At 40.9% G+C, this 25,008-nt stretch overlaps 2 protein-coding genes across 2 annotated transcripts in view; one reads left to right on the forward strand and one right to left on the reverse strand.

Moving 5' to 3' along the window:
* Nucleotides 1–114: 114 nt before the first annotated feature.
* GANC (glucosidase alpha, neutral C) lies at nucleotides 115–22,578 on the reverse strand. Its single transcript, XM_053474442.1, has 24 exons — nucleotides 22,471–22,578; nucleotides 20,743–20,799; nucleotides 20,389–20,497; nucleotides 19,594–19,721; nucleotides 19,117–19,299; nucleotides 17,801–17,981; nucleotides 16,937–17,000; nucleotides 16,755–16,851; nucleotides 15,406–15,586; nucleotides 14,936–15,074; nucleotides 13,910–14,145; nucleotides 13,458–13,584; nucleotides 12,204–12,283; nucleotides 11,471–11,614; nucleotides 10,780–10,876; nucleotides 8,090–8,191; nucleotides 6,341–6,584; nucleotides 6,195–6,259; nucleotides 4,628–4,704; nucleotides 4,346–4,420; nucleotides 3,436–3,549; nucleotides 2,586–2,698; nucleotides 1,301–1,404; nucleotides 115–807 (listed from the first exon to the last, which is right to left on the reverse strand). The coding sequence occupies exons 1-24, from the start codon at nucleotides 22,533–22,535 to the stop codon at nucleotides 689–691; spliced, it is 2,901 nt and encodes a 966-aa protein (XP_053330417.1). The 5' UTR covers nucleotides 22,536–22,578; the 3' UTR covers nucleotides 115–688.
* Nucleotides 22,579–24,015: 1,437 nt separating this feature from the next.
* Nucleotides 24,016–25,008, forward strand: part of TMEM87A (transmembrane protein 87A) — a 28,806-nt gene continuing 27,813 nt past the window's right edge. The window contains exon 1 of the mRNA XM_053474799.1: nucleotides 24,016–24,167. Within this exon, the coding sequence (XP_053330774.1) occupies nucleotides 24,054–24,167 (114 nt within the window). The 5' untranslated portion in view covers nucleotides 24,016–24,053. The remainder of the gene's footprint in view (nucleotides 24,168–25,008) is intronic.

Consider the following 25,008-nt stretch of genomic DNA (forward strand, 5'->3'; position numbering starts at 1 on the left):
ACCGTGCAAAGTGGGCAAAACTTGACGGAGGCACAGGGTGGTTGGTTTGATCTCACCAATGAGTTTGCCACCTTTCAAAGGTGAAAAGAAAAAAAAAGGTTAAAAACTCTGCACTTACTTGCTTCAAAGATTTATTGCGAATCAAGCCTGCTCACGACAACATCAGTGGGAAATAAAAAATCAGGCTGACAGAAGCTTAACACGTTTCTTGCCTGGGTTGTCCCTTATTCATAAACACAAATTACTAGCAATTTCCCAATGAAATATATATAACATATTAACTATTTAATAGGCACCAACGTTTTCAATTGTAAAAAAAATACCCTGTCTTCTTTTAGATCTAGTCATGTATCCTGATTGTGTCTTTCCCCAACAAACCAAAAAAAACATACTCCCCCTATGGATACCGTATCATAATAGCATGCAGAAAACAAATATTGGCATTCAAATTTGGACAGGTCTGCTATGTAGTAATTTTATTAATATCAATCTTTCGCACAGGCTTTGGCCTTTTTGTCATGTAATTCTGTAAACAAAATCATTATATTTTCATTGTGTTCAATGAATTGTGAGAATTTGATCTTTGTTCAGTGCATCAGTATTCAGAACTGCACGTGATCAACAACATCGTTATCATAAGAGTCAATGTATAAAAAGAGGGAGCGGTAACTGTCAAAGAGAAGAAATGCTATGAAAAGCTTGTGATGTGAATCGTCCAGTCAGCAGAGACATCCAGGGAGAGGGACTCCAGGGTCAGTAGACAAAGCTTGTGGTTGTAAGTGAAGATCACTTTTCTCCCATCCCCTCCTGTATCATGAAACATGAAAATGTTTGACTGATTAATATTTACAAATACACAAATTACAAATCATGCACATGGTCTATAGGCCATTTCCATGTTCCAAAAAAGGTACAGGGTAGTGGGATATCACAAGCAGGCATGGGCCTTGTGCCTATTCTGCATCCAACACTGTGATTTGTTTCCTTCCAGGACATTCAGCTAGTGGGACTTGGGGGTGTTATGTCCTTGAACCTGTACTGACCGAGGAGACTTTGGAGGGGGCTCAGATGTCCTGTTCCTAACAGCTAGATGCTGAGAACAGAAGAAGAGCTGAACAAACAGGTTTAGCTGTAACTAGGAGCATGGAAACAACCGCACTCTTTGAGATTCCAGGAGATACTGCACTTTAAAAGCGTCAGCTGTCCCCTTGGGCTCCTTTTATGAAACCTTAATGTTTTGTTTTTAAAAATGCAATACCATATGTGGTCACAGGGCAGCCTATGAAGATGAGTTTTGTACCTTCACTATGCACGCTGATTTTAGATGGTCGTCTTTTGAAACCCAAGATTAGCACCTTCTCCAGAATGGACTCTGCAGGGAACTGACCTTTTTTGTCTGCAGACCTGAGAGATGAGAGAAATGGAAATGATGACAGAAATGACTACAGCATTTCCTATTAGTACTAAGGTGCCCCTGCCTTGTACCTGAGGTGACCCATTTATTCCCAAACAACATGTCTGTGCCATCTTTGCCACCAAAAAAGATCAGTAGGAGTGAAAATCCTAGTGGTGTGTGCGGGGTTTATCTGGAGGAATTCCGACCTTTTACTGAAATGCACTGGAAGGCCATGTTCACGAATGAGCAGAAGAAGAAAAGAAACAAGAAAGAAGAGAGGGGGAGAAGTAAACGAAGAAAGAAGACAGAAACAGGAGGTAAGAATAATGCAGATAGGTTTGTGGGGTGCAGAAACACTGTTCTTTCTTTTCTATTCCAAAAGAACATGGACTTGGACCCGTTGTAAGGGCCGGCTCTGCTTAAGGTAATGACTATATTTGACAACCACATGCAAATTTTTTTCCATTTCTCTCTTGATATGCACCTCTGCCACATCAGCTCCTACTGTTAGGCATCACTGGGGATTGAACAGCAACCCTGCCTTTTTGTAGGCACTATACTTAACCAGCAGGTGGCTTTAGGGTTGATGTCTCCCTATTGACTGTGGCTGCAGGCTGCCACCTGGGGCTTGCTAGGTGATCATTGCCCTATAATCTTCCTCGGCATGCTCCTAGCTCCTGGCTAGTGCATTTGTTTCTGGAACTACTTGTACATTTCTGCTTATTATTTTGATCCTTGGAGTGGACTTTGACTCTGAATTAGCTTTTGATCACCTGCATTTTGACCTATTTGGCGTGAACGTCGACTCTTCTGCATCTTCCCCTAGCACCTCACTCCAAACGCTCTCTGCAGTCTGCCCTTGCCACAAACACCCACTGCAGACTGCACATACCTGCCTCTCTGCAGACCCCTTGGTGTCCCACAGCTAGTGTCTACAGATTGCGCCACAGAGAAAGTGAGAGGCAAAGGTAGACAGCCGTCTTCAACTGGACACAGCAACACCTGTCTGTCTTGAACACAGTCCCGAGACTGATCCTGCCCTTGCACATGGACTCCTACCTGACCTGGCACCCAGGCCACTGACACCTAGTTCTCTGTTGGACACCAAAGCAAAATAGACTGATATTTGTTCCCAATTTTTACATCTCCAAGCCCAGTGACACAATTTATTTTCTTTTGTTTCTCTTACCTGCAGGATAGAATATTTTTCTGGAAGGTGAACCTTCTGTGGCTGAACATATGTTCATGTAGATACTTAAAAGAATGTCCATCATCTATAAACAGCTCTCCTGCAGCTGAACCCTTGAATCAGAGGATACACACAGTATTAAAATGTTTTATTAAGATAAATATGTCCATGCTCTACACAGAAAAATAAATGATGCAAGACTTAGGGGGCAATTAGCCTTCAATAAACTAAGTATTTTAATAGTTGCACTCCAAAGTAGGACCACAAGTGCTAAAATACTAAAATATGATAATGGTATTAAGCTGTTTTTCTATAAACTATTATGTAAACACACCGGTAAGCTATTGTATTTAAACTTCCTCTGAAGGCCACTTCCCAATGATTAGGAGAAGGAGATAAGCTCGTAAGACCAGGACCTGCTTCTGTACCAGTTCAACGTGTGCTAATCTTATTGCCATATTGTATCCTGGCAATTATAGTTAGAGTTCATTTTCACTATGCCTATATTGTAGTAGCTAGTGTTCTAACAACAATTGTAATTGAGGGGAAGCTGGATTTTTATGCCTCCCCAAAGAAACATCTAAATTCTGTGTATTAAGTCACTATGTTTGTGAGGCCATGGTAGAGACATGAGGCAAGCAAGTAAAAGGTCATGGCATTTAGTGAGGAGCAAAAAAATGAGAACAGCCAGCACTTGCTATCCGTATGCCTTCTGTCTTCTTTCACACGTTTGGGGTGATAAGTGCCGCATTTAAGAGACATTGTGTATAACAAATAACAAAAGGTAACAAAAGAGACCATCGTCTCTGTTCCAGCATTCACGTTATAGGGTAAGAGACGGACATCTTGCCTTGGAGTCCAGAGCTATGTGTAACTTGTAAGGACTTCCCTCCATCCAGCCTGTTGATTTTCCCACAGTGCAGTGCATGGGTATAATGGAACCACCTCGCTGATAAACTGGAATCTGCTAGACAGTTTAAGGAATTAAGCACAAAATATAATTCATTAACCACCATGAAGTTTCCATACTGGGTAGAGGCTTTTATTTGTACAGAAAAAGGCAGAATCAACGTTTCTCAAACTTTGGACACTGTCCTGCTGAGCTGATCCACTTCCCGGCTTCTACGGACAGTGGAGGTCATGGACCGTTTGGGGGTTCCCTTCATTTTCCCTTTACCTGCCAGTGAGCTGTATAATCAGTGGATATGTGGGCTGCTGTAGCACAGACTCCCACATGGCCACACCATGATACGCTGCAGCTGGGAGCTGCAAGGTAACTCCAGGGCCAGCCCAAGACACTGTGCTGCCTGGGTCCAAGGATGAAATGCTGCCCCTTACCATAACCATGCCTGCCAAAACCATGCTCACATTCATAATGCTACATCATTATGAATAAATTCACCCTCTCATGCGCTTTCACTCAGGGCTTTTGTGGAAGTGCACCGGGAGGCCAGGTTCACGGAGAAGCAGATGAAGAAAGAAGTCAGAAGCAGGACGCAAGAATAATGCCAGGTGACAGGTTAATGACAGGTTAGCGGAGAAAGAGAGGTACAGAAACACTTCTCTTTCTCCACAACTCTATCCCGAAAGAACATTCCTTGAGGTGACAAACTGTCGCCTGGGTCCCATGGACCCACATGTAAGGGCTAGCTCTGGGTAGCTCTTCAGGAAAGGTCGCAGCCCTCCCCACCCCTAGGCACACTCTCACAACAAAGGTGTTCCTTGAAATGTTGGAGGTATTGTATGTGAGCTGCACTCACCTCTTCTAAAGTTACTCCCACTTTCTGTTTATGAGGCCCCCTGATGCACTCGAAGTTTCGAAAGTTGTACCAGCGCTATATACAAGAGAAGATTACAAATGTGAACAAGGCAGGCCAGGCAGCCATCATGTGCAAAAACATTCAATCTTAGTCTTGTTATTATCAAACTAGTTATTGCCGTATTGTTTACTATTTTATAAAAATTGGGAATGTAGTCTTTGGAAATAAAATAAAAATATTATTATCCTGATGGGTAATAGCAATAGGTTATTAATACTGTACCTCGCCAGAACCAGGAAACAGCACATCCAGAGAAGAGGTACCAGAATCCATAATTGGCACAATCAAAAGGGCACTACCTGGGAGAAGACACATATCAGACTGAGATGCTGGACAGCCAATACATTAATAAGCTTTTAGTGATTAAACTATATGAAAAGGTTGCTGATATATGGGACTGATATGTGATGACCTTTACCAACAAAAAGTTGCACCCATGAATGTGTATTCAGTACTCTAATTGCAGGCTTATAACGGAGTTGAGGGTTGGTTCTGACAGCAATGTCCTGTTTGTTCTTAAAACTCACAATTCAAAATAGTGCCTAACAATAAGAGCATTGGCCTGAATGAAAGCATAATCTTTTCTCCATATTTATTAAAGGGATATTCCAGTATCGCAGGCAGCTGGTGCTTACCTTAAGAGCAGGCTGCAGCTCCAGAGATGCATAGGAATGTCTTCTCCATGGTACAACATTTCATGCTGCATATTAGATGTTTTAAGAAACACTTGAACTGGAGCACTTTGTGCGTATCTGCACAAGGGGTTTGGATAGACACCCCCCGAGAGTGCTTGCCACGCTAGCGCTGGAGCTGACAGGTCGTAAGCATATTACTTGACAAGGAGATGTGTTCTGTCAAGCATGGCAAATAACTGGGTGGCAGGGGAAGAGACAAGTGCGTTCTGCAGTATCCTCTCATGCATTTGCAAGGGGAACGCCATGAAGATTTAAAGAGACCACATAGCTTTCATAAGCATTAAAAAGTGCATATAATGGTTAGAGTGTCCCTCTAATCCTTTCAGTGCTAACCACGTATGTGATATGTGATTGCAAAAGTGGATCCCAAGAGGCAACCAGGTATCTCATATGTAGTGGCATTGTAAGTGTAAACTGCTGATCAGCTCCCGAGTCATACTACCTTTTCCAAAGGTAGTCTTGCAGACCTCCGTCGTAGATTAAAACCCCAGGTTGCTTGCTACCATGCCATAAGATGCTCCGTGTGGGAAGGATTAAACTGGCAGGGGTTGCCTTAAGCACCTACCTGCTCAGTTACCTGTTCCTATTACCTGCCCCATTTACCCTTTACCTGCCTGTGACCCATGCCCCTTTGATTGGATTTCCCAGTCATGACTTTGGCCTGTTTATTGGACTTTTCACTATTGGTAAGCCCCACTGTTGTCGACCTCCTGATTTTGACATTGGTTTTTGGGATATTCTTGTGCTCTTGTTACCTGGCTCTCCTGACCTCTAGCTTGTTTGACTGGGTTCCTGAATTATGAAATCCTGGTTTCATGTGTTCGGTTCTGAATTCTGCCCTTGTTTAATTCTTAGGTTGTTTTTTAGGATGTTTACTCTTTATTTTCAGTTGTGGGACGATTTAATTTGTTAGCTTTTGGGAGAACCCAAGGCTATGCTAAGGCAGTCTGGAGTGTGCAGTATGCTGCAGAATTAGGTATTTACCTACCTTGTCAAAAAGTTGAGCCTAATTCACACAAAAAATTGAATTGTTTGTGGAATCTGGTTAGCACGGAAAAACAAGCCTTTCAAAAAGATCTAATAACACGACTCACCTAACATGTACTGGTTCTCTACATCAAACGTTTCTGGGTGCTTGGGAAATTCTGCCCATAGAGGCCTGCAAGTAATGGGAAACATGATTTCATTGGTGGTATCTGTAAAAGTGAAGGCACTGGACACAGATATTATTATTACCCACCTCATCACTGGTTCAGCATTCACATGGGCCCGGTAGAAGAGCAGGTACCAGTATGGAAGCAAAATATAGCGTTCCTCTATGGCCTTCCTAATCAAACAAGTGGTGCTTTCTCCAAATAACCAGGGTTCACGGCGATGGCTGTCACGGATAGAGTGCCCACGGAAGAAAGGCTGGAAAGCACCAGCTTGGTACCAGCGGACAAGGAGCTCAGGTTCTGGGTCACCAAAAAAGCCACCAACATCAGCTGTGAGCAAAGTCATATTATAGAAAATTATTTAATGAAGACAATGGAATAATCTGCCCCTCTAGCAAATTTACAGAGAAAATATTGGATAAAATTTAGGTTTAGGTTTTCTCTATGATCCCCACTGTTGTCACTTTACTCATAATTTACTCATCTTCCTAGCTTAAAAATACGCATTTGTGTAAATATGTCTAACATACGTATTACATTTTTATCAAAAGCAATTTAATGAGTTTTCTTTGATGCCATACTGAAAACATTTTCCTGCTGCATCGACTCACATCCTTTTTTTTTTCCTGGTGGCAAGCAAATCGGTGACCAACTTAGGACTCTGGCTATAACTTGGCAATCACGTTTTTATCATTGACAGCAGTACTCCAGTTTCCATACTCGGAGTTTAGACTTGATGGGCCTCCCCTATAAAGGAATCTGTGAGTTTTAACTCGACTCTTAGTTGTAAGTGTAGCACTCCCTGTCAACTGATCTACAATTCCTGTGTAAAAAGCCTTGAATACTCTATAATTACTGTTTACAGAACCTGGCTAGTGTCCTCGCCTTGACCGATACTGACCTCAAATTATCTGTTACTCCATTATACAGACCTTGGCTTGTCACTGAGCACTATATACTTTCTCTGGTATCTCATACACTGGCAGGCAGCAAAGACCCAGGGGTTGCAAAGGAGTTCATGGCTCAGCGTCAAGTGGAGGACCAGGGGTAGATACCTGGCAGTTGCATGGGATTATCAAAACCTGAGGTCTACTCAACACTTTTTTATACAGGAGAACTGGCTATTTAAAGCATGTTCTTGCTGCTTTCTGGGGCAGACATTAATTCTGTATTGGATTGGAACAATGTAACAGTGCTCTGGTTACATTGTAAGGAATTGAATGAATGGACAACAGGTCCTGCTTCTTGAACACTGAGTGATTGGTAAGCAAGGAGATCAAGTTGTGGTCAAGAAACAAGGTTTCTTGAAAAAAAGAAAGTCAAACAATAATAACACAATAAAAACCAAAAATGCATTTAAACGTAAGGATTTTGAAGGGAACTCTGTGATGCCATTGTAGTATCATTATGGAGCATTGTCTAGTTACAAGAGCAATCACTGGTGTCTATGTAATCGAGTTACACTGCTCAGTGAAAAAGTCACATAAAAAGTTACAAAATGTAAATAGTAATACTAATAAAAGCATTTAAATAGTGTAAGTATACCTTTCCAGTAGACAAAATTATACAAAAACATTTTGCTCAACAAATCCTAATCAAAATCACAAAGTTTGTGCAAAGAACAGTAGAACACATTTTAATTCTGGGAAATGAATTTCTGAATGAAACTTTTTGTGTTTTTGTTAGGCCGCCTAGATTGATTTTTTTTTTAAAAGTGTTATTCAGAATTTGATAAACATCTAGTATGGAAACCATTACCAAAACAGGTTTAAGTTCTAGACTAATGAGATATATTTTTTAAATTATTACAAATACATGAATGCCTTGCCACTTACCTCCACAGAAGGAAATCCCGGTCACATTCAGGGTGAGCAGCATTGGAATGGAGATTTTCAGGTATTCCCATTCTGCCTTGTTGTCTCCAGTCCAAACAGCACCTAACATAAGATATAAATATAATGATTTACACAAATTCAAAAAGAACAATGTAACAGGAAAGGGGTTATTCATTGACCACCGTTGCACGGAACAGCTAGCAAAGCAGCTTTATACCCACTATTCAAATAATAAAGACTTGCTAAAAAAAAGAACAGACCAGCCTAATTTTAAAGTCAATTGCAGTTGGGAGTCTATTTTGCATCAACTGGTAAAAACTTATATCTAGAAAATTAGTTGTTGGAAAATAAGGCTTTTGAAGGCAATCGGAGAATAATATGAATATTGTATTTGCGAGTTGAGCTGACATTGTGCTGTAAAAGCAAGGACGGAAGAAGGAACAGTGAAACATATACACAAACATATATATATATATATATATATATATATATATATATATATATATATGTGTTTATATAAATAATGTGGAAATTTATGTTTTATGTAGTCTATTTTTTTGGACCAGGTACTAAGTACATACCTAGTGCACATCTGGCAGGAACAGCAGCAAGAGAGGTGAAGTCTGTGCCGGCTGAGTCTCCCAACCTTCTCTGCTGATCACTTCTGCATCTCTCCTTTCCCGCAACTCACTTCATCTCTTGTCTTATATTGATTTTCTGTCTTCTTTCCTCGTCCACTTCTCCCTGGTATCAGCTCCATTGACCAGTCCTTCTGGAGCGCTTCTGCATTCCCCCATTCCTCCAAACGGGGGAGAGGGAGTACACAGAGACACTGCGCTTTTGAGGAAGCACTGCAGGAGGCCTGGTCAACAGAGCTGATACCAAGAAGAAGCTGACAAAGAAAGACGAGAACAAGAAAAGGCAAGAGAAGAAGCAAAACTGCGGGAAAGAAGACAGGGACATGGAAGTGGTCGGTAGAGAAGGTAGGGAGAGCCAGCTGGCACAGACTTCACTCTGCGCATAGATTTTTAAATTCCATTCCCAAGAGAGTTAAAGTTTGCCCAGCAATAGTGCCCAAAGTGGTTCAGCTCAGTTGACCTACGGGACAGTGATAGTTGGTTAAAGGGCAATACTGAGCTGATAAATGTTATTTGCTGGATGTTAAGCAGCAAGGGTAGTTGGACGATGTCCAAAATGCCAAAATGGAGAAGTCATGTGTGAGGAAAACCTTATGATCAAATAGCTTGTAAAACCACCTTTCGCAGCAATAACTTGTAGTAATCGTTTTCTGCATGACTTTATCAGTCTCTCACACCATTATGGAGGAATTTTGGCCCACTCCTCTTTACAACGTTGCTTTAATTCATTGAGGTTTGGGGGCATTTGTTTATGCACTGCTTTCTTAAGGTCCCACCTCAGCATTTTAACCAGGTTGAGGTCTGGACTTTACATACTTATGAGACGGTCAGACAGCACCTTAATTGCACGAGTAGGGTTACCACCCAACACCTTCAAATGTAGCTAAGAATCACTAGGTGCTCAGCAATGTGAATACATTAGTGTGGTTTTATTTCCACACGAGAGGCGTGGCGGCGTTTCAACCTAATAGGGTTTTTCTCAAGCCATGAGGTCTGGACTTTGACTGGGCCATTGCAACACCTCGATTATTTTCTTTTTCAGCCATTCTGTTGTAGATTTTCTGGTGTGCTTGAAATCATTGTTCTGTTGCATGACCCAAGTTAGGCTTTAGATGGGCAGATGGCCTCACATTTGACTCTACAATACTACTGTTCCAGATGTCCTGTGGTTTGTTCAGATGTAACTTTGCAAACCTAAGCTGTGCTGCCATGATCTTGTTAGAGAGAAGAGGCTTTCTCCTGGCAAACCTTCAAAAAAAACATTTCTGTTCTATCTTTTTCTAATTTTACTGTCATGAACTTTACACACATGAACATCCACACATGGCTTCTTCATTTTGGCTTTAATTTTGTTAAATAAATAATGACACGGTATAATATGACATGCGTTGTTCATCTCAGAGTGTATTTACCTAATTGTTAGACCCGCTAAGGAAAAGATAATGGTTATTGTAACGGGTTGCTTAGTTAGGGTATAGATACCCTATGAACCCTTCGTCTGTCCCTCAGGATAGTCTCCAGCCTCAGGAGGGTAATAGTTGGAACCTTGTCTTAGATCACAAATTAAACATTTTATTGTTGTAAAACATAGCCTTATTTATCCACATACTTGCATTAACATTGAAAAACAGGTATATGTAGACAACCCAACCTAAATTCCCTTTTAGCTACTGAATCTCCCCCTGGCAGCAATCTTGTAAATGGGATTAGTTCACACAATGGAGTTCCTGCCTGTGCTATCTTTGTTTGGCAGCCAGGCTGGAGCCATCTCAGTTATTATGTCCAAATATGTAAAACCATAGAGTTCAAAAAGGGTGTACTTTCACAAGACTGGATGTAGGATTTTGGAAAAGTGACAGGTCTGCTTCAATTCTTACTTGAATTTAAGTGCCAAAGGGGAAATGAATGAACTGCTTCTGTACATTTGGTAATCAAAGCATTAAACCTAGAACTGTTTTCTGTTAAATTATACATGTAACTGTCACCTTACACCATAGCTTAGATGCCTCAGCTGGAAATGAACATGTCTAACGTGAAAATCCAGAAACCTACCATATCTCTGGGAACCTGCAAAAAAAGACCTTGTAAGTACAAACGGTCTTTCTTGACCTCCGGAGCGCTGAGTCAAACCTTCTGAAGTGGACATTTGCTACAGGAACAAAAAAATAATATGTAATTGAGCACTACGTTCACAAATGTTGGAGAGCTTGTTGTAGTAATTATTGGGAGCCACGTGCAAAAAAAAAAGTATGATGTAACACTGTTGCCTGTGGGACAGAAGTCTTGCCAGGCATGTACTAGTTACTTCACCAATCTTTACTACAGTTTCATACATATTTAGCAAGTAGCTAATTCGCAGCAGCCTGGAAACATAACATTATGCAAAAATTAGAACAGTTTTAAAAAAGCAGACAGTACAACATTATTGAAAAGTTATTTATAATTTGGTAAAATGTCTCATATATTGCGCTTTAAAATAGTTTTCTCGTTAAAACAGATTTAACAGCCCTGTTAGGTTATGTCTCATCTTGTTATCGTTCAGAATATTAAACGGCGGTTGAAAAGGCTAATGCATGTGGCAAAAAAAAGCACTAGCGTCCATATAAAATCTCCAGTAGGCATTAAAAAAAACGGGATTTTTTGAAACATTTCTATTCTCTTTAATGTTAATATTTAGTTTTTACAACCTAGCGAGCAATGCACACCCTTTACATTTTATTTTACACATCAGTGTCTTCTGTACCTGGTAGAATCCATAGAGGTTATGGACGTCTCGGTGCTCCCAGCCTTGGTGATGCAATGCAGACTTCGGCATTGTGACCTCCGATTCCTCAAACACAGAGGGCTCGTTCATATCATTCCATACAAACAAGATATCAGTGGACCCCTAGTACAAAGTTTGACACAATGGGACATCAGATGATCATTTGTCCAACACTACCTGCTCTGCTAATTTTCACTTCACTTACTATCCTTAAAGTAGAGCAAAACACTCTGACAGAGCAACTGACAGAGACGTGTTCTGTCCAAGCCACAGCCACAAACCAGGGGGGTAGATCAGGCTCCCCAGTGTGCCGCTACTCCATGGATCTCTCTAATCAGCCCATTTACACTTTTGGGGCTAGCCTAAGACAACACAGCCTCCATAAAAAGCCAATGCATGCCTTGGGGTGCTGGAGCTGTAGGGCAGCTCCCAAGGTAAATACATCACTGGCAAGTGGCCAGCAGCCTAGCCGATGGAAGGGAAAGCAAAGGCTCTAAGCTGTACCTATTTGCCAGAATTTGCTTGGCTATAGCATTAGTTCATACAATTTCCAGTAGAAGTAAATAACCAGGTTCATTTCCTAATAAATAGTCCTGCCATGGGGCATGGTAGGAATGAGCAGATTCCATTACACGTTCTCTGGAAATGTTTTGTTAGCAAAATAAAGATACAGATCATAATATAATGGTGACATAATCATAGTGGCACTTACTTTATAGACATTGAGCGCAAATTGAGATGAATACCAGTCTCGTGCAGCGGGGTTTGTGAAATCCAAGTAACTAGAGGAACCTGAACCAAAAGGAAAACTTTAGAGATTAGAGCAAGGCTGGAGCGCTGCAACCTTACACGAGTTGTAGGTCATAACCAAACATTGAGGCAAAAGCGGGATTAGTCCAGTTACCCTGCAAGGGAAATCACACCATAGACAATGCAAGCAACAGGAGGCCACTTAACACAATTAGAAGGGGGCCACAATCCAATCTTACACAATAAAGCTCTGCAATGGACTCCTATGGACTGTGGAGGCCTTTTAGAATAAACTGGATTACTTTTGGTAAGAAAGGGTCTTTATTACACATAGCATTTGTTAATCAAGGGAGTTATTCTGACTGCCCATGGAGCCGGTAAAGAATTTCATTCTCCACAAATCTAAATTTTATTTAAAAGTTTTTTCTTCTTTTTTTTTTTTTTTGCCTTCATCTGAATCAATGTCATTAAGGATATCTTAAAAAAGGTTGATCTTGAAGGATATATGTTTTTTTTTTCTTTAAGCTTACTAGCTATTTAAAATCTGGTTCCAGACAGACCCACACGGAAAATGAAATATGTAATACGCTGATCATAATTAGGCTTGCCTGTTGAGAAAGGGGAAGAAAACCTTACTTTGGTAAATTAAACTTGGATGCACGGGTGAAACTTGGTGGCATGATCAACATCTTACATTTAACATCAAATTTAACTTAAAATGTAGTGCTGCTGTACCTTTAAATTACGTAACACCTAAAGGGTTATGTTTTTAACAACTAGAATATGTAATATGTAGAGAGAGAGAGCGAAAGAGTTGATAAAACTTCTGAAATTATTATAATCAGTTGCACATTATAAAATAATCTATTTAAAGTGATGAGCCGGGGCTGTCCACCTGACACTTCAAGCTGGCTGAAGATGACGGGGTTCACAGCCGGATATTGTCATTGTTCAGGTACCAAAAGTGTATAATGGAAAGTCAACATAATGAAATGTTTACATGCAATTGCAATATGGGTTATTTTTTATGTAATTACTATGAATCAACTGACATTTTAGAAAGAGGACTTTATATCATGTTTGTTGTACGTTTGTTATTGGAGAGGGCATGAGGTTAATCTGCGTGAATACCCGGTACCCTTAATGCTTGCCTGCTGCCAACTCTGCTGTAAGGTGGGTTATATAGCCTTAGAAAAGAATAAGGCATACTTCTCACCTGGCCAACAGTTTCCCACAAAGTCCTGTCCTTCTCTCGTCTTCACAAAGAATCCTTTATCTTTGGCTTCAGTATACAAGGTATAATTTGGATCGACCTTAACATGAGGATCAGAAATGACAACCAGCTAAAATGCAAAGAAGGCAACAGTCTCAGTAATTTCCATAGACAAAAAAATCTTATGTATACGGATACTATGTTTCAATTTAAAGGGGTACTAAAACCAGCCTACCAGTGTTCCATACTCACACCAACTCTTTAAAATGTGACTTTTAGTTATTTTCATACATAAAATAGGCATACTGTAATGCTGATTGTATAAGGAGAAATTTGATCAAGTTTGGGCAAGTTTAAGGATCCTGAAAATTGATGTACAGGCTAAGGACCATTTTTTAATGCGTGTTAGAAATGACCGGCTGGCTTTCTAATCCTTATAGGCTTGGGTTTAATACCTTGCGTCTTTTCTCTCGTAGTTTTTCCTGCATCCGTTCTGGACTGTGGAATCTCTCCGGATCCCAGGTAAAATACCTCTTCCCGTCAGTGTGCTCGATATCTAACCAGATGACATCATAGGGGATGTTGTGTTCATCGAAGCCTGAATCCACTGCCTCCACATCGGCTTCATCCTCATAGTTCCAGCGGCACTGGTGATATCCCAGAGAGAATCGCGGAGGGAGCGACTGAGTGCCTAAAATACACATAATTCTACTGTAAACCCCACAATCAGGTGTGCCTGGTTTCAAGAGATTAAACATGTATGATAAATAAGTTAACATATAGATATAAACTAAACCATTACATAAAGTGTCATTTGCCGGCAATTGTGATAGCACAATGTATAGAATTTCTTTGTGTTCGTGCACCAAACCAATTTTTTCAATGACTTTGTTGTATTAGTACTCTATTACTTCTCCCAATATAAATCTACTGCCATAAACCTAAAATATTAGATAACCCATTCAGATTTTACATTTTTGGGGGTTAGTAGTCACAAAATGTTGTAGATTTATTGAGTGGCGTGATTGGTGGAAGTGCGCACTAATTTGTTGCTTACTTGTATATACATATCGGTCATTTCAGCAACTCGTCAAAATGTCTATTAAACTGCTTTTTAGGCTGTGTTTTTTTACTTTTTTAATTTTTTGTGTATATTTGCATGTTCCCGCAAAATAAGCCCTCCATTTTACCAAACAAGGGCCTAATTAATTAAATCTGGAGATTGCTTTACATTGCTGGATAGTCTCCGTGGATTAAAAGGCAGCATAGTCGCACTAATTCAGCTCCATGGCACGCAATGCTCTGGTTTAACTCCTTAGATCCATGGTAGGATGAGACTCGCAGAGATTGGGGTACTTTTGATGTAGCTAAGAGGTGGGCTAAGCAATATATGGCTTAATAACCATTTGTTGGGCATGCGCTGATTCCTTGCTTTATTAGCTTTATTGAATGACCCTCGGAACAATAATTAAGACAACTACCTGTCAACTGTGCATACTGCTTGAACACATCCTGAGGTGTAGGGCCCATCATCAGGAACGCATCCACTATCCCACTCTCGGACATCCATCTGACATTTAACTGGGGGATAGCTCTCTGCTTTTGTGTGTGCGCTGAAGCCTTGGAGAAGAACAGATATAGATGTTAAGTCTGGAGCACTTACCGGTAATTCCCAAATGACATTCAAGTATGCAATGTGTGATTGATCTTAAATGCTTTACCATATAGCATATAGATTGTCTGGCTGCTCCTTTACTTTTGGTATTGGCTCAAACTGTGCGTTATTTCATATTCATTATAACCTGATTCTCATTGCATGTACTTCTGGATAAGGTGGCTACTATAAATCATCTACATTTTCTTTGAATTAAAACATAACGAATGAAAGCCAGAGCCTAGGCTTGACATGCACATTTTATCTTTGCAGCAACGTTATCTGTGCGTTTATCACCTGGAGAGCTGCCTTGGAGTGGATTTCCACCAGTGTCTCGGAGGAGTTTAGCCAGAAGACCCCACAAGTGTGTGAAGGTTTGTGAGCCAGGAGAAGGGGCACAGATCCATATATACCCATTTTGTCAGCTACACGGTACCCAAACACATCCAGATTGTACAGACGATATGCCTCACTCTCCCTAGAGATCAAAACAAAAAGACACAGGTACCTATGAAAACCAAATGTTATTGTGGGCAAATAGGATTGTGCCTCAGTGAAGACAGCATTGAGAATTAGGGCTTGCCATAGATACCGCATACAAAAAAATACAGAGTACAGAGCTGGCTACCAGTTTTTAAGGCAGTAAGCTAGACATTGATGTCTATTTACTAAAGGGACCATTGACGAGAGAGCTTGTAGAGTGTAGTGTCAGTTCCTAAACATTATGAAGCCCCACAGCTACAGGAAGAGCTTGGCTGCTCCTGTATAATGCATAGTTAAATTAGCAATATTTCTCCAAAGTGTCCTCACCCATTAAATGATGCATTATGCCGGATATGCTCCTAGATGGAGAAACCTGCTGGCACAGGCCCTTCATAATGAATAGGAAAGTGAGAGTGTCAAAACCACAATTCTCCTGCAAACTCACCCTTTAGTGAATAGACCCTATTCACATGACTAGACATACATATGTGGTCCCTCTACATGTTTTGCTAAGAGGCTCTATAATTGGCTGGTGATTGCTACGGTTCCATGGCAGTCTTCTGGCTTTTGATTGGTGGGGGGTGGTATTTACATTTACCCAATCCCTGCCAGTTCTGCCCACTCCTGGCTTGATCTCCCCTATACCTGTCCTTAGTCCATGGACCAAAAAAGAATTTTGGTCACAATTAACCAGATTGGTATTATTGTTTATATGAAATTGCCCTTATACTTACTGTATTCTCTCGAATATAGGCCACTTCCACAAAAGAGCAGAGCTTCTGCTCACACTCACTCCCAACTCCAGAAACAGGGAGAGGCTGTCCCAGTGACTACGCTCTTTTGCGTAAGTACGCTAAGAAGCCCCCGTTCCTCCAACAGCTCGGCTCTTTTGCGGAAGGGCGCAGGCAGTCAAAACTGAACACAGGGAGACAAGCAGAAGACAGTGGAAGACAGACGAAAGAAGACAGAAGAAGAAGATGCAAGAGAAGAAGCTGAGCCGCATGAAAGTTATTATTTTCTCTTTTGGGGCATATGCCCTATTCTGACTGATGAGGACAGCTGAGAATGACACCAATGCACATGTATACACGATAAATCAGTTCCTTCCAGGAAACCCTTATGAGGCCACAAACACAAAGGCTGTAGGGAATAAATCATCTTACCCGGTGTCTTGTAGTCTGTGAGTATCTGCATGTTCTGGAATTCCGTATAAATATTCAAACCCATGCAACGAAAAATCCAGACCCACTGAGGTTGGCCCTGTGTGACATGAATTGCCAAGGTGTTCAATTGGCAGTATCAGCATTTTTTATTTTATTTACTGTATAGTAATATATAGTTTTACCATTGGCTTTAATGTCCACAAAATTTGCAAATCTTTCTTTCCAGAGTCCAGACTCATTCTGGAACAAAAGAAAAAAAATGGTAGACCAAGTGAATCATATAGAAGCCTATGCGGAATGTACAAACGAAATAGGGTCTTATATTTAATAATAAATCAGGGTTATATCAGCTTAACGCTTTTTCTCTAATACCTGGTGATATTGTTGGTCAAACATTCATCCATTAATTTATGCTGTGGTATTCAGTGCAGATAGCTAAATGTTTGATATTCAAATATATATATATCAAAAAATACATTTTAAAGGAACAGTCAAAAGGTGCAAAGACGTAAAACAAAACATGAGAATGAGATTCTATAGCTGTGTGCATGAAGCTATTTTCCCAACTGACATGGCTCATCTGTTGAAATAAGGATACATGAGTTCCATAAGGTTAAGTTCAACTTAGTTTAAAGACCTTAAAATGAACTATTAATGAAGCACATGAATCTCTTTACTGTATACAAGGTTCTTTGACTTGCCATCAATATCATTTTACTCAAAAACAACACACAAGCATGGGGTAACCCTTTAATCAGGAAGGTTTATTAAAATGTATTACAAACGCGGGCAACAATCTTATTGGGAACAGCCAGTGTATACTTCCTCATAAGTGTGCTTTGGGTCCCAAAATACCCTAAGCTAATCAGGTCACTATAGACCCAGGTTACTAAATAGGTCATTTAAAATGAATTAAGGAAGATCCAGGAAGCCCTGAAGCCAAGCCAGGCTTCAGCTAGTCAGGTGGCTCAATCACTACTAAAGGCCCCACTGAGCTAGAGACAAGAACCACTGTTGTCTACTAAATGTGATGTTGAAACATGTACAGCTGGGACATTTCTGAACCCAAGAACAGAATATTTCATATAGCAGGACTGGGCAACAGCTGGCGATGGGTTATAACGCCCATGGTTTGTATGGAACATGATAAAGTGGCCTATTACATAAAAGGTATATACATATCTTCTTCTCTTTACCTGAGCTGAATCCTGAGAGTCATTTCCCACACTGAGAAAAAAAAATATATAACAATAGAATTAAATTAGAATTAAGCATCATGTCGCAACCCAAGAAATGTCAACACAGAATGCGCACATTTACTGAACAAATAATTGATATGGAGTGACGGATGTGAGTTCACAACAGAGTTCTTGTTTCCTGGTGTGAAGAGCTATTTTATTGTCGGTCTAATGTGAGGGGTCTAAGGTGGATCATTTTGATCGTTCTTACATAGGAGATCCTCCAGGGGAAGAAGCTTTTCAAAATAGTGTGTGTTATGTTTCTAGATCTGTTATCTTAGCCCAATCCACTAGACAAACACCATGATTCCTTTTCATATTGCCTTTGGGACACGATAAAATGGCTCAATCTTAGCCAACCAAAGAAATCTATGGAGGAAAGACAGGATATTGGATAAGCATTCTCTATGGATCTTCCCCTTTCATTGTAAGCAAGCTTGTGTAAGATACATTGTAGTCTAGGGCTATAGGTTAAGCAGTAGAGGATAATAAAGTGAGGGAACTTAATCACGCACAGGATAGACATAAGACCATCTTGAATCTAAAATAAGAAGTTTGAGTCTTTACATCGGGAAAACCAGACAGACTTGATGGGCTGAATAGTTCTTATCCGCTGTTTATGTTTCTGTGTTTCTACATCCACGATACAGCGGACACGTTCTCAGTTGGATATATGCCAATTTCTCATATTCATTTATTTACTCGTCCCCTGAGCTGTAGAGATATATATATATCCAGGAAACCGCATTCGTCCATCATCACCCATATGCCATTAAGTTTGCTTTTCCATCTAGCATATGATTTTACTCTTTTCTACTAGTTTTTCCACCTCCCTGACTTCTGTTTAGTTCCACTGGCTTAGCAATGTGCCTATTTTTATAGCCACTGTTTAGTTAGTTTCGGGTTTATTGTAACATCTCCTCCTTGGAAGCCATGGAAAACAGTGTCAACATAGGTGATGGGTTCAGAACAAGTGGAGGAGCTCCTGAGCTATATAGTCCATAATGTTTAAACCATATATCTGACAAAATGTTTAAATAATCAGAAAATTAAACATAGTTTTGTGCGGGTGGAAAGTCCACTTAATATCGGGGAAAAAATAACACAAAATCATGTTCTCCTACCTTTCCTTGGGTGGGGAAAGCAGATGTTCGAAGTACAAAAGTCCCTGTGAGTTTACACTGATAAGGGGCTTGTTCTTGTGTGTTATGGAGATGGAGAAAGGCTGAGCAATGATGTGTAGCTTATATACCCCATGTGGATATTCCAGAACAACAATTCCTGATTCCCGTTTGGACACAACCAGCCTGAGAAGAAAGAGAATTACATAAATAAATACATAAATAAAATGAACAGTTTGTTACCTCCATTTAAAATACATGTAACTGGTTGCCATTTGAACTGTGGGACTATTGGCCAATTCTGGCAATTCCCACTTATAAAGTGTTTTAGACCTGATCACACCTTACATCATGGCAGTGGTCTTTTCATTTATTTTCTTTACATCTATGTGAACTGGACTGTATGGGGATGAAGCCTCCTTCACTGTGTATGACAGCAAGCTAAGCTTAAAATGCACTGTTTAGCGTTTACCTACTAACCTCTCAGTGGCCGGCTCTCCCACCAACACATCAGGAACCTCATATCTTGGCCTCAATGGAGACACCTCATTGATTTTAAGCCTGAAGATACCACCCTTCAATGCATTCAACTCTACCTGTAGAGGAACCTGCACAGGAACATGATTATTTTAGTTGTGTAGTTTATGCTTAAAGATGGAATATCTAGGAAAGAGACCGAAACTAAAATATATTCGGGGCATGTACCTTTAGGGCCACTCTTTTTTGGGGCATTGTGAGAGACAAAAATGAAGTGCCCTTTGTGTAGGTTCCATTTTTGACCATGTTCTATCAATTGTCAAGAACCTTATCATGTAGATGTATATATCTGTAACTCCGTCTCATTGGGAAAGCAATACTTTCGGATTATGTATTTTGATTATTAGGTTGACAACACAGAAACGGCGCCATCAAAACATTAAAACCTCTGTCCTTTCCTTTCAGGTAGAGTTTATGTCCTGTTGTCTCAATAAATGTCCCATTGAGTAGGATTGCCAGCAGCATCTTCATGCATGGTGGCCAATTTGGGCACTGAGTATGGAGAAAAAGGGGTCATGTTGAGTGCTCCTTGGACACAAAGCTCGGTGATGAGGGTGTGACATCGTATGAATGGCGAGTGACCTCATACACATTTAATGGTCCCAGCATGGAACCTTGGAAGGTTGGTAAGTACAGGGGGTATCTACCAGGAGCAAAATTTGTTAGCCAGTTATACATTATGAGAACATTACCCACAAATCTCAATGTCAGAAGGCTGGCAGTATAACACATGCTCACCTTGGTTTCCTGGTGAAGGATTTGAAAAGTTGCACCTGAATCCTCAACCATCAGAGTATCCAGACGAGCGTGATAAAGGGACTGACCTGGTGGTAAGCATTGCTGCCTTCTGTACGGAAAGCATACAAAATATCTAATAAATCACTGAGGACATTCTCTATATCAATAATCAATAATCTTAAATAAAAAAAGAATGTCAAACTGCACCGACAGTATGCTTAGAAAGAAAAATGACTGGGAAGCCTTTTTTTTTGGCCATTCACCCAAAAATGTTTATTTACTATAACCTGACTGCCCCAAGTGGACCTGTATGTCTGAGGATTAAAGTAAAAAACTGTACTGTTAAAGTGTTACCTGTAAAATCCAATCTCATTGCAGCTCTTGAATTTGCTCTTGTCTTCAACAAGAATTCTGGAATTACAAATATATTGGTATTAAAACACTACATGCAATATATTGGTACGAAGATATTTAATTGACACGCTATTCTGTAAAGTGACGGTACACCCTGGGGTGTTTCAATCCATGATCTCATCATAACTTGGAAAAAAAAATGTGCTTTTTACTATTTGGGGAAAATACAAATGTAACATTCAAAAACCTGCTAATGTAGTAATTTTCACATATTTATTTATAAAATTGAAGGGATTAAATCAGATATCAAGTTCGACATTTGCAATTTATCAGAAACTTAGTTCAAGACAAACAAAAGGAAAATCCACTTGATCCCTTGCTACATTCTAAGAAGAGGTATTTTGTTTGAAAATTCTTATCAATCACTTATTTTATAGTTGGGTCAGGCAGCATAGACTTGGCCTGGCCTAAAGCTTATATTTACCGTATTACAAATACACTCAAGTAGGACTGCGACTAACGATTATTTTCATTTTGTTTTTCTTTTGATCGAATTAAAAAAGAAATGTAAAGTTTTCATTTATTTAAAATAATTTAATAAACAAACAGGATGTTAAAAACAAACTTGTTTCTTGTTTTTATTTCCCAACCTGCCCCCCAGTTATGCACATATGAGCCCAGGCTTGCCACACCGCCTCCCAGATATGCCTTATGCCCCCCTGATATGTCACTCTGCCCTCCTCACATATTCCTTATACCCCCTGATATGCCACTCCGCCCTCCCCACAAATGCCTTATATACCATATATGCCTTATGCCCCCTGATATGCCACTGTGCCCCCTGATATGCCTTATACCCCCAGATATGCCACTCCGTCCTCCCCGGATATGCCTTATACCCCCTGATATGCCACTCTGCCCCACAGATATGCAATTGATTAATAACCAGTGTCACCCCCTAGAGGCAATTTTACTGGCATTTTACCCTCATGTCCGTGAGCCAATTTTACTGGCGATTAACCCTTTAGGCTAAAAGCCATTTGGTTGTCAGTACATACCGTGCGTTGATGCAAATATCAGGTAATAGAAATGATACAGAACCTGTGGCCGGTGACACTGTTTACAGTAGTATGAATACCGCGTCGATTTGGACACTCAGGTAGACAATTTCCTTTCTTTTTAAAATGAAGGCAATTCCCAGTACGAACAGAAACAAAAGTAAGGGTCAGACGTTAAATAAGTTTGGAATATATCTGTCCCAACCCGTATTTAGTCCGGGATAATGTATATCAGTTTTTCTAGAGCTACAGCTGAAAAAGCCAATCAAGGTGACAATTCTTCATACTCTCACTCAGGGCTGCTGTGTACCCTCAAACAGTTTATACCCCAAACGTTGTTTACAAATTTTAGATATGCAAGAATTAACATCCTGTCCACTAAGTCTGTGGTACCGTGAGCTTTATTATCTAGTGTATATATATATATATATATATATATATATATATATATATATATATATATATATATATATATATATATATATATAGTGCTGTTAAACAATATGTCCTACCAGAGAACATGGATATCTGATTATCACAGTCAACCTATGCTTTGCTGACATTCAGTAGGTTAAAGGTTGATTATTACCACTAAAACTGAACTGTAATGAAGCTTGGGTTGCTATTATAATAACCCCCTCTCCTGCATCGATAGCCCCGCTTGTCTTACCCCCCTAGAAGGTCATCTGGTGTAGAGGCCTGCCGAGGAAGTGGTGCAGACTCTGGGGAGCTCATAGTTTATTTGTGTGTCCCCTCTTCCAGGTTGTGTACTTGTTCCTGTAACCTCAGCAGTGACATCTAGTGGACCTGTATGTAACGTATGGTGAGTAAACATCTGGGGTGTCCAAGTACATGTCACGTTACAAAACTATTCCAACACAGCGACAAATCGCGTAAGAAGTATGTTGGGCAACTATTGTCATCTCGTCCGTCATACAAGACTGGAGGTCTTTCTTTTACCGTGAGCATGACCTGATCCAAGCACTGCTTCTTGGTCTTATGTGCATACATGGTAGATCACCTGTCAGGATGGAAACCTGTTCCAATGCAGCTTCCTTAGCAGCCGCTTTCAGGATGGAACTCTTCTCTGATCCAGACATCAGAAACCTACCGAGCGGAGCAGGGTGTCAGATCATGGAAGGAAGGCACTATATAAAACCTGCAGAGTCTGCCCCAAACCCTTTCCACAAGCTGGGACAGAGAGTAACTACAATGCCTTCATTTTTTTACCCAAAGGAACAGCGATATAAAAAAACCCTCCCCAGAGGTATTAAAAACACATCAAGCGACCCATATGCACTTGTGTCTGCAACACTAAATCAGATAATTTCTAACATTTATAGATTATTTAGGTGCTTTATTGGTAAGTATGGGAGATTTGGGAGATCCATTCTTGAGATGAGTTTGGAATGAGAAGAAGCCAGTTATCCCAAGACAATACACCCAGTGATTTACTTTCGAGACCTGTGCGTGACCAGTAGGGGTAGGAAGACTAAACCCAACTTCTAAGCTGATGTCAACTCCCTAACCTCTCTGACTGGCATCCATTCAATTGTCAAGATGCCATTGGGTCCAGTACTGAAATCCATTGGAAGACTAAGGCGAGCTTATGTAGACACCACGCGCCAGGGATGGACCATGTTACTTAAATGAACCAATTTCTGCTTACCAGCCAAGTGCTATTGACTAGCCAAAGGGACACTGACGTTGCATCAAAAAAACTAAGCGCGCAGAACTGTGACGTTCCGAACCCCAACCATGTTACTCCATGTTTTTTGGGCATTATTCGGCGCGGTGGCTGCTGTCCAGGGTTGGGACTGCCCTGACCATATGAGGACTGTTGGCAGCAATAGGTCTTAAAGTGGTCTTATCGCCGTAGACACCGGAAGAAAGGAAATATTGGCTTTTACAGAACCATTTAATAAACATCAACAATGCATTATTTGTGGCAAATCCTCCATGAATGAATTTTATTGGTAATTAGGAGATATCTGCCAAAGCTCTCCGTTGCTTTTGTATATTTTTCCCAGAGACGCTCCAGCCTTTTATTGACGGTCTCTTGCCCCCGTGTGGCACTTGTTTGTGACACTATGTCCACCCGGTATTCTTAGCGTTACGCAGCTGCTCCAGTAACAGACACTTCCCGTCGCCTCTCACCCTCCTTCCCCCCAGTATCCCTATTGATTCCGGTGACGTGTTGCGATGTTACTACGGGAAGTGACGTGGGTCACTTCAGTTTCAGTAGTTGCAGAGATGGCGGTCCTAGGTAACCGGAGCTTGCTGCTTCTCGTGCTGACTGCCTTGTCGCTTATGGCAGGGGATGCCCAAGGAACTGAGCCGTCTCGCTGGAGGATCGTGGAGCCTTCGGTGGGTGTGAGAGGGCAGCGTGCCAGTAGATGTTCATTCTGACGGGGTTTATGGTGCGATGCGGTGTGGCAGTGACGGGTGGCGAAGGCTTGTGACGTAAAAAAAAATGTGCAACTGAGCCTTGGCTAAATGCGTCTCTCTAAATACACTGTCAACATGGAAAAACATCGGGCCACTAAAATACACAGGCAACAAAGACAGAACAGGGTTGCCCTCTGAGCCGGGGGTGGCTGTGGGGTCGCCCCCTGAGGCGGGGGTGGCCGTGGGTTCCCCCCCTCAACGGAGGGTTGCCTATAGCCTGGTGTCTGAGGGGTAAATGGGGGCGCGTGTTAAACGGCGGGCCTTCGTTGTTTAATATTAAATGTAAATGCGTAGCGTTGTACAGAACCCAATTAGGGACGTGTTGAGAGTTGTCAGAATTGCCAACTAATTTGCTTTACGATTTATTATTAACGCCGGCAGGTTTCTCAAACTAGAAGAGCTGAGCTGGCCCTGTTTAATTTCACACGGAAATAACTATACATTATACAGGGCCGGCCGAGCGCTCCCTGCACTGGACCCTCCGTAATGTATAGTGAAGTTGGTATGGCGTATAGACCCCATCGTGCCAACACAGAACCCGACTATAGCGTTACTACCGAGAAACGGAGGCTAACGAAGATAATATTCTGGAGAAGAGGGATTGTGCATTCTTTCACATTTTTGATAGATATTTGCCTTAGGAAGAAGCTGGAGCTCCCCGGCTTCTATGTGCTTCAGTGATACTTCATTAAAGGGAGACATCTGGTTTCAGCTACTATTCTATCCGTTGTAAATCTCTAGCTCCAGAGAACTTGCTCAT

Source organism: Spea bombifrons, chromosome 9 (genome assembly GCF_027358695.1).
Source record: "Spea bombifrons isolate aSpeBom1 chromosome 9, aSpeBom1.2.pri, whole genome shotgun sequence".
NCBI classification, from domain to species: Eukaryota; Metazoa; Chordata; class Amphibia; order Anura; family Pelobatidae; genus Spea; species Spea bombifrons.